We start from the raw sequence: 10,384 nt of genomic DNA, 5'->3' as shown, positions 1-10,384 counted from the left end.
AGAGAAAGCTCTAAGTAAAGAATTTCGGTGAGTTCCTTCGTACCTTGAGTCTGATATCTATGTTATTTCATTTAACCTTATCACTGTACAACTAGGTAAGTGGCTTTGGCCCTTGAATCTAATGATCGTGTCTAAGGAAATAAGGTCAAGAAGTCAATACATGCAATGATATAAACTATTAAATAGGCCCAGAAATCTAATATATGCATGGTGTAAATACTCCTTCCTTGGTGCACAAGCTCCGTATCTAGACTGGTGTAAGGAGGCAATGGAGGGATGTTGCATATGATGATGAAAAGAAGACACAAAATATGTTTTGCCTCCAATATGGCACTCTGGTGCAAACCGTGACTAGTGAAAACCTAGCCTTGCGGGAGAACACATGTGTGTTTGAAAATAAGGAAGGATGTTAGGGGGTACAGAGGTAATGACTAATAAATAGCTCTAATGAGTGGTATGAAGATACGTGAAAAATTGGTTCTTCGAAACTAGGATCATAAGCTAGCACAAAGAAGGGAGCATGTGGGAAAAGAGGTGTATGTGTGTAAAATAAGGAGTGCACGTTGAATGAAATGTAAACAATAAGCCTGACAATTAAAAAAAGGGTAGTCCGCAAAAGTGGCGTACACGCAGAGTAGTTGTGCCTGTGTCCGTCATATGCAAGTTTCCAAAAATAGTTAGTGTTCGCCGGTAGACTAAGTCTGATCACAGTAGTATTTGCCAACGGATACTTCGAATCAGAGAGAGTTGTATCTGCCAAATATGGCGTGCTAGTTTGTCAATTGAGTCTAATCTCGTAATGTCTAATGGTATTGATTGTGGGATTCATGCTCTGGTAACTCACTAAGTTCTCACGAACTTACCTAGTTTTTATTCTTATTTCAAGTTCTTAGGTTCTGTTTGTTTCAACGTAAAAGCTTTTATGGAAAATATTTTCAGTCTTTTTCGATGTTTATTTCATGTAAAATATGATGGTCAATGTAAAATATTTTTCATTTAACGTAAAATAACTCCTTATTTTTATAAAATGTCTTACCAAATTTTTTCCGTAAGACATTTTCCAAATCGATAAGACTCTTTTCAAATTTCTATGTATTTCACTTATATTATTTCATCCATAGATTTTCTCAAGTTTAACAATTTAGTCATTGTCATCATAAAATTCAATATTTTTCGACAATTTCACTTTTACAATACTTTATTTATATTTCATCATATCATAACACACTCATTAAAGTTATATCATAATTTTCTTATTCAAAATTAAACTATTTCGCACTTAAATTTTTTTATTTTTCAATTTAGTCCTATTACCATGTAATTTATTTTTCACCATATAAGCACTTTAATCAAATAATTCATTATAATATCTTATTTCACATAAAAAATTTCATGCATACCACTTCTCTTGTTCCCATTATAAATATCACTAAGTTTACAATTTAATCTTTAACATCATGAAGATTCATAATTTATTATAATTTTACCATAACATTACTTTGTACTTCATTTAAACTCTTTATCATGAATTTTAAATGTATGTTCGTTTCATTGAAAAAAACTTTTATGAAATATTTTCAGGAAATCTATCAAACAATAGAAAATATTTTACATAGATTCATCCAAACACCAAAAAATATTAGTTTTTCTAGAAAAGTAAGTTATTTTCCAAAAATTATTTTCCGAAAGTCATTTTTAGTGAAACAAACGGAGCCTTAGATTGAGCGTCGTGCTAGCTGGGAATCAGCAAGATCAGTGGCACATTTGTGAGCCTTCTTTGTTTTCATAGGTAACATGTATTTCCTGAGGGTATTAAGATGATTGTTAGAAACCACCATTTAAAAGTCATCAAACTGAATTTTGAAAACTATATTTTATGCCTCTGAATTTTTATTGGTAGCCTTGTTGGCTTATTATTAAACATAGTTTATGGTGTTATACAATTAAATTAAATTGAGTTTTAAATTACAGCTTGAGTAGTAACTCGAAAGGAAATTTTCATTTAAAATTATGGACATTTTCTAAGCTTTCGTTAAAGGATATTTACTTGAATCTTTAATCTTCCAAAATAGTGTGGTACCATTTTAATTTTGCTTTCAATTAAATATTCTCAAATTAATGGACTGCTTTGGTAAGAGGATACTCGCCAAATCGAAAACCGCTTTGGTAACAGGATACTCGCCAAATCGAAAAGTTAATCTTTAAAAAGGTTTAGTGCGTACAATAATTTTGACTCATGGTATTCTGTACTCAAGTTCAATGATCAGATCAGACATAAAAGGTTACATATTGTCATTCTTCACGACTATTTTCAGAACAATCTTTCCATCCATCTTTCTTTTCGATCCTGTTCATTCTTTATTTTGTTTTTTCTTGTTTCACTGTGCTAAATTTTGGTGTCATCTTTTTATTTCAACTTTGTGTTCCACATGGATTCGATTAGGCTCCTTAGAGTCCAAGCAAATCTCTTTCTTCCAAATTCTTATCCAAGTTGAATTCTAGCCTTATTCCAATCTCTTTTCTTCTCCAATTATTTACTCTTAATTTGATTTAATTTTAATTTGCTTATTTTAATCTTTTTGTTGTTGTTTCAGGCATCTCGTTAGCTACTTTAACAACTTATCCAATCCTAATCTGCTTCTTCTATATCATATTTATTTTGGAAGGATAATATAATTACTTGAAAATTAAATCAAAAGAAAACAAGAAAACCTTATATTTAGAAAATCCTAGCCATTTAACTTTTCAGCTCAAATTTTGTTTTGTTGATGACAATGTTAGCCTTTGAGTTAATTGCTAGTCGCGACTTCTTTAATAATATTTTTTAAATTTAATTTTAGTCTAAAGTATTGTGGTTTTACTTTGTTCACGCTTTTATTTTGATTTATTTGAAAGTAATAGTGGTTTTAATTTTAATTATATTTTTAGCATATATATATGATATTTTTCAAGATAATGGTGCCACTTGCTTTATTGGGAATAACTTTTAAAAAGTCTGATAGAACAAAATCATAATGTTTATAAATTTGGAATCCGAAATGATAATGGGAGGATAGGTCATCTAAGACTTGACCTTGGTGATTATTGATGTAGTGAGTCTCTTAAAACTCTTAACTATGATTTCTTAATTAATTAAAGTTTATCCTTAGATTGATTTGATTACTAAAATGTAATATTTAATTATTTAATCGCATATTTATTTATAATTTTTCTAATATTATAGGTACTGTCATTTTGTTTTTTTCCTCTTTTGAAACTATTTTATAAATATAACATTTTGATATAATTTTTTTTGATAATTCATATTAATGATAAGGTTTTCTTTGAAAACCATCAAACGTCTCAAATCAAACACGGTAAACTAAACACATGCTACGAAGGCGCATATAAACTGATAAATATCATATTGCACTAATTGGGTTTACCGACATAGCAAAGCTGTTCTATGTTAATGAAAAGTAATGGAGACTATGATTGAGGGGTTGAAGTAAACATCCGCGGCGGCATCCGGGAATCAAGAAACTTCGTGCTCCCAAAAAGCCCAACTTAGAGGTAGCTCCGCCCGCCCTTGCCACAAGCTCCCACCTGATTGGCCATAACAACGTTTACAGCACACGTGCCTTCTCTCCTTTGAAGTTTAAACCCTTGTCTTTCTACTGAAATTGCCAGCGCAACCAGTTCCGGTCTTTTCTAACCCCAATTTTTAATTCAATTATTATTATCAATCCTATTATCTTCCACAAATCCTACACGTGTCGCGACGTGTACCTGGTGAACCCTCCCCTGGTTCAGGTTCGTGAACCAGGGTTAGCACACTGGTTTCTACAATGCCCTTGTATATTTATGACTTTATCAAACCTTACAGAACCCAGCCCAACTTGGTCTTAACGTCGCTCAGAGGACAACCTCTGTTACGTTTATGCGGGAAACATATAGTTGCTGCTTCCTTTCTTTGTTTTTGTCTTCCTTGGCTGGAAATTGATTTTTGGTCTCTGCGGCATAATCCAAATTCTTTCAAGAAACTGATTTATTAGAGTTTTATTAGATAGATATATCAATATTTATTTGTTTCTGTGGGGTACGTGTTGTCGGACAAAACAAAGATGGGGCTGTCGAATTTCCCTAGTGCAGCTGAGGGGGTACTTCCAGTGCTAGTAATGAACACAGTTCTGTCGGTGGCTTTGTTGAAAAACATTGTGAGATCTTTACTTCAAGTGGTGGGCGCGTCTACTACTTCAAATTTAGATATTGAGGACTCAAACGAGGACCCAGAAGAGATGAGCAAAGCAAGGGAGAGGAGGATATCTATAACCCAGTTCAAGTCTTTGTGCCACATCAGGCACTCATCAGTATCAACATCATATGAAGATTCAGCTCCTGCAGATGGCGGTTATGGCAGTAGCAACAGCAGTCGGGGTGATGGATGGGTTAACAGCGTGGAGTGTTGTGTGTGCTTATGTGGGTTTGAAGCGGATGAGGAGGTGAGTGAGTTGTCTTGCAAACATTTCTTTCACAAAGGATGTCTAGAGAAATGGTTTGGTAACAAGCATAGCACTTGCCCGCTCTGTCGATCTATTCACTAGAATGTATGGATGGAGCTTAATTTATTAGTTATTTAGATAAGAAGAATACTTGTTTTATTGGTTTATTTTATTTTTCTCGATATCCGATTTACTTTTTTTCTCCCTTCTTGCTTCATTTTTGAGTTAAAAGAAAGAAAAAAACTAGCTAGGCTAAGGTTGTATCGTGTAACAATCTTTTCCTTTTGCTCTATTCCATGAGTGTTACATGTACCACAAACAGTGGAGAATAACAAAGAACGAAGGGATTGAAGATTTTGAGCTCTTATGTGCCCTTTTTTTTATTTTTATTTTTTTTTTGTGTATAAAAGGATATATTTTCCTGTTGACGTTCCTCATGAAAGGTTGGAAGTTATGGGGGCTTAACTAGTTGTTGATGAGGCCCTGTTTTTCCCAAAGGAAATCCCTTCTGTGTTTCTGTCTCCCGAGAAATTCAGGTCACGTATGGATGATGGTGCTATGACCAGACAAGTCTTCTAAGTTCTTGTCAGGACTTTATCTCGCTTTAGCCATATCTTTAAGCTTCTTAGGCTCCCTTTTGGATTCAATGGTGGGTGCAGTGCGTTAGAATCTTCCAATAATTTGACTTGAATTTTAAATTTGATCTCATCTCATCACAGCTCTTTTGGTGAGTTGTTTGCGAAGTAGTCTCAATGGAGACGGTTTCTTCACTGATGCGGAGGTTCAGTAAAAAACCAAGTTAAATTTCTTTTTTTATCCCTTCTCGAAGAATCTTTTTATTAAATATAAAATTATTTCAATTTTTTAATCATCAATATAAATATAAATATTTTTAAAAATTTATTTTTAATGTAAATATAGTATTACATGTATTTTTACTTTTTAATTTCGTAAAATTAGAAATTTTATAAAAATTTTGAGAAATAATTTAATTTAATTTAATTTAACTAATATATAGAATTAAATGTGCATTACAGAAAGTTAATATATATTTTATAACAATATTTTACCCAAAATGCTAATTTTATTGAGATGGTATAATTGTTATTTTGCCACGAGCATATGATTTAAAATTGCGGTGTTTCAAAGTTCCAATACCTTGAGAAATAAAAAAAAAAGAAAAATTCCAATTTCATTTGATTGATATCATCTAGGAAGCTGTAAGGTTATTAATTTCATTGATTTAAAATATCTTCTTTTATATGTCTTTTTTTAATTTAAAATTTTAAACTCTGTTATAACTTTAAAAATAAATTGTATTGATTTAAATTTAATACAGAATTTTAATGGTTTTAATCATTCGAAAGTTTACATTAACATTTCAATTAAAATGAAGTATTTAGATTAACTAATGATATTATAAGAATTGATAAGTTAAATTATATCAAAATTAAAATATAAAGATTTAATTTTAAATTTGAGCAATACAGCTGAATTTTGATATAAATTTAAAAAAAAAAGGAAAAGGACAGCAATTATGGAAGAAAAGCCTTAGGCATTCGTTTTATAGGTTTTTTTCCAGATATTGGTATAAATTGTAGTATTGCTTAATTTTGAAGTTTTGATATAACAATATTTAAGATAAATTTTATATGTATTATCGTCCTAAATTATTTGGTGACAATAAAATTGAAAATTTTATTATACATTTTCAAAGCATTTTCAAATATTCACAAAATAATCAAAATATGTTATAAATGTGTTATAATTTATTTAAATATTTTTAAGTTAATACTAAAGTGTTCTATGGTGTTTAAAATATTTTTAAGGAGTTTTGGTATCCAAGTCTCAAGCCATACGACTATATATCTCGAGATATGAAAATTTTGAAATAAAAATCCGTTTCAGAAGCTATCTATCTTGAGGCATTGTGCAGTATGTTTAAATATAATTTATAGATTATCTCAGGGCACACTATTCATGTTGTGTCTCGAGACATGGCTTGCTAACGGCTATATAACAATTATTTTTCAGTTGTGTTTTGAAACATCTTATTAGGTCTAGTATAGGGACAGCTTCCAATGAATAGATTCATCATTAACGACCATCAACGCCTACAAATATGTTTCTTGGTATAAATATTTTGAGAACACTTCAAGACACAAGAAAGATATCCAAGCATCAATATCAAGAGAAAAGTATTCAAATCTTTATTCTTCCATTTCTCTTGTAAATATTCTGTAAGAGTTTAGTGTTAAATCTTTTACCATTTACATATCTTTTTTTTTTGAGAGAGTTTAATTTTGTAAACACGTAACTTGTAGAGGTTTCTTTGTTTACTTTCTTTCATTTCACAAATTATAAATTGGGAGAGTTTTAGTTGAGCCACAAAAACTAGGAAGAGTTCTAGTTAACCCATAAAAACTAGGGGATGGTTATATGTTAGTCTTGTGAAAAAGATAAGGATTGTAAATGTTATATCTTAGCCTTGTGAAAAAAATGAGATTGTAAATATTATACTTTTTCCTTGAAAGGTAATAATTTAAATATAGCTAATTGATAAATCATTGGTCGGGTATACCAAGATAGTTGAAGTAAACAATTAGGGCTGAACTATTAAAAATCAATTTGTCTAGGCTTTTTTTCTCCTTTATTATTTAGAAAAATTACCAAAAAAATTTAAATCCAATTCACTCCTTAATATTTTTAGCCTAAAACTAAATATATGGCCAATATTTTCATACTAAGTTTTATATGCTTTTTATTGCAAATACATATTTAATTATATAAAACAACAAATCATTGACATAATTTGATTCATAAAAATGTATAATTTCATTGATTTAAAATGCATATAGTAAAGGGAATTGCAATAAATTTTGTAGGCGAATATTGTGAATAGTAAAAAATGTTGATTATGCAAGTTAAGAATAAAAGAACTTGAAAACGAAATTATGATTGAGTAAACTACACATATATCATTCAACTATAAAAACTATTATTTTAGGCATCCAAAATAAAAAATTAGTTTGCAATTTAAGCACTCACGTTATATAGTTTGATTATTTTGGTTACCCTGCAAAAATCACAAACGATAAACTGACAATGATTTTTCTTTTAAATTTTGATTTTCCATGTAATTAATCCATGTCATTGTTATTCATTAAATAAATTATCATTTTAGTCCATAACTGAAAGAACCTGTCTCATGGCTCGTTCATCATTGAGGTCAACTTTGATTCTCACCTTCCATGCTTGCTTCATTTCCAACTCCACCAATTCATTCACTTCGTTGCAAAACAATCATCGAATTTGGGCAAAACGTCAAGAATGGTGGTGATGGTCCTAATAAGCATTCGAAATTGAGTCGCCACCATCTCTAACTTCATTAAAATTTATAGCCTTGCTTATTCCGTGAGCAATCCTTCAATAAAAAACGATTTTTTTGGAAAGTGAAATGAAGCTCGAAGAAGCAAAGTATAGCCGATTGTAACACTCCATACCCAACCTGATCGTCAGGTCCAAATCACAAAATGCCACATTAATTATAAGAACAACTACGAGTACAACTAGTAATACAATTCAAGCTAACATAAGCATTTTAGTACCAAAACATGATATACAACTTTTCTTAGGACTTATAGAAGCCTACATACACTCTAAAGCTAACCTGAGATTGAAAAAGGATCAAATTGTAAAATTTTCAAAATTTCAATCAAGTATCGATACCATAGCCAAGTACCAATATCAATTTGAGCTTCGATGTTTGAAAAAATTGAATAAAAATCAATAGTATCAATACCTTACTCTAAAGTATCGATACTTTTAGTGTGGATACTTGTAACGCTGGGGTTTGTGCAAGTGTACACAGTCATTTTCAAGTAATAAGTAAGTATCGAGTTATCGTCTCCACAGAGATTGTATTTGTGCTAAGTCACTAAATTTGTAAAATTATATTAACAATTTGGTAAATAAAAAAACAATATAGTTGAGAAATGGTGATTAAAATATATTAAATTATATGAATGCAAATTAAACACAATTTGCAACAATTATAACATAAATAAACTAGGATAATTACTTTAATTAAACTCAATTTATTATCAACATGCTTAATAACATTCGAAAAAACATTCCATGGCAACTCGATCTTTTATGAGTTTAGAAACCACATTAGGTCCTATCAGAATCATTTACTTAGTAAATACGCATTTTACTGATCTTTATTTACTAAGAGTTTCTTAGAATTCGTGTGAGGTAACAGGGACATGTTAGGTTTGAAACAATTTAATCACACAAATCTAAAAACTATGCAAATAACAGAGCTTGGTTAGAGTTGTTATGCAACCTACAATTCAATCGAGTTAGGATCTAAATTGAGCATGCACATTTCAACTATGCATCCATTAGCCGTCATCTGGTTAGGATCGCTCAGCTAATTCAGGTGCATTTCAATCACATATGAATGAAATACAAACTTGATTTTAATTGAAAACATGATCGATTGAGGCACAAACATTATAAGCATGAATCAAATAAATATTATTTAATCAAAATAATCATCCTAGCTTAAATAAAATTAAGCTATCATTGTTGTAAACAAGAAAAAAGAACACATAGCAAACATCTTTAAATTAAATTAAAGAAAAGAAAGATTAAACCCAATTTAGAGTGGCTGTCACCCAAGACTCTGACTGACAAGGCTCATTTGCTTCTTTGCGTTGCTCCTTTGCTGATGGCTCTCCAAGGTGGCCGACCAAGGGTTTTTTAAGAGGCTTAATTACCAAAATCCTTATGCAAGGATGATGAAGGGGAAAGATAGCTAAAAGAGTTGAGAGAATGATGAATGAGTGAAAGATCATGGAATGAGGGATTATTGAAAAAGTGAGAAATGAGTTCTTATTTATAGGTGAGGCAAGGGAGCTAGTTTGCTAAAAATAGGAGTGTTCATCCTTTGAAACTTCCTTCAAGAGTGGCCGGCCATGAATTGAGGAAATGTGACTGATTTTTCCTTGATTTTTGGTTAATTTGAGTGCCACAACAACTCAAGACTAAGACTTGGTCATCAGCAAATCTTCGGGAAAATCTCTGATTTCTTTAACTTTTCAAGGACTTTGTATAATTAAACCAAAAAAATGGTTTATGACATCCATGAGCAGCCAAAAATTGGGTTGACTTGGTCCCCAATTTGGACGGTTTTGCAATTAGAAGAAAATTCTCAGACCTGTCCAAAAATAGTAGATAGTTTAGAGGACCAAATAATATAATTTAACCACTTTAATTAATCAATTTACTTAATTAATTAAAACCCAATTTATTAATGAATTATTAAAAATGAATTATCAAATATAAATTTATATTTTATTATTTAATTTAATCATGCATGACCCACTTTATAGCTTAAAAATATAATATGCTCAAATTAATATAAAATAAGTCATTTTATGCATGAAAACTGTATAATAAAGTATAAAATCACATTTTAATAATTTCTATGTCCTAACTTCATATTTTCGCATATTTCATTAATTTATTAAACAATTACTTGATTTTAACAATAAATTTAAGTAAAAGGTGATGGATTATATAGGAAAATTCCTATATATTTTTATTTACAATACTTTGATGATTTTTCTTTAATTTTCAAAATCAAATCATAGCTAATTAATAACTTACATCTTCATTATCAATCTCAACAATTCAATCATTCATTTAACCAACATTTTTCATTCACTAAACATATCATTCCCTAATCAAAGAAACACATGTCAATATATTAACCAATCTTGATTTGATCCATACCAATTCACATCCAATAGTGTCATTTCTTATGTCTCATATTCATTTAAGACATTTACCAAATCATGCTACTTTCAATTAAGCATTAACATTGCCAAAATTCA

The 10,384-nt window shown here is 30.2% G+C and overlaps 1 protein-coding gene across 1 annotated transcript; it reads left to right on the top strand.

The window, feature by feature from the left end:
* Positions 1-3,409: 3,409 nt before the first annotated feature.
* Positions 3,410-4,848, top strand: LOC105785823 (probable E3 ubiquitin-protein ligase XERICO). Its single transcript, XM_012611987.2, has one exon. It carries the CDS (start codon positions 4,104-4,106, stop codon positions 4,581-4,583), a length of 480 nt encoding a protein of 159 aa, XP_012467441.1. The 5' UTR covers positions 3,410-4,103; the 3' UTR covers positions 4,584-4,848.
* Positions 4,849-10,384: the final 5,536 nt, after the last annotated feature.

The sequence above is a fragment of the Gossypium raimondii genome, chromosome 1, assembly GCF_025698545.1.
Source record: "Gossypium raimondii isolate GPD5lz chromosome 1, ASM2569854v1, whole genome shotgun sequence".
Lineage (NCBI taxonomy): Eukaryota > Viridiplantae > Streptophyta > Magnoliopsida > Malvales > Malvaceae > Gossypium > Gossypium raimondii.
This window is presented reverse-complemented; position numbering and strand designations above follow the sequence as displayed.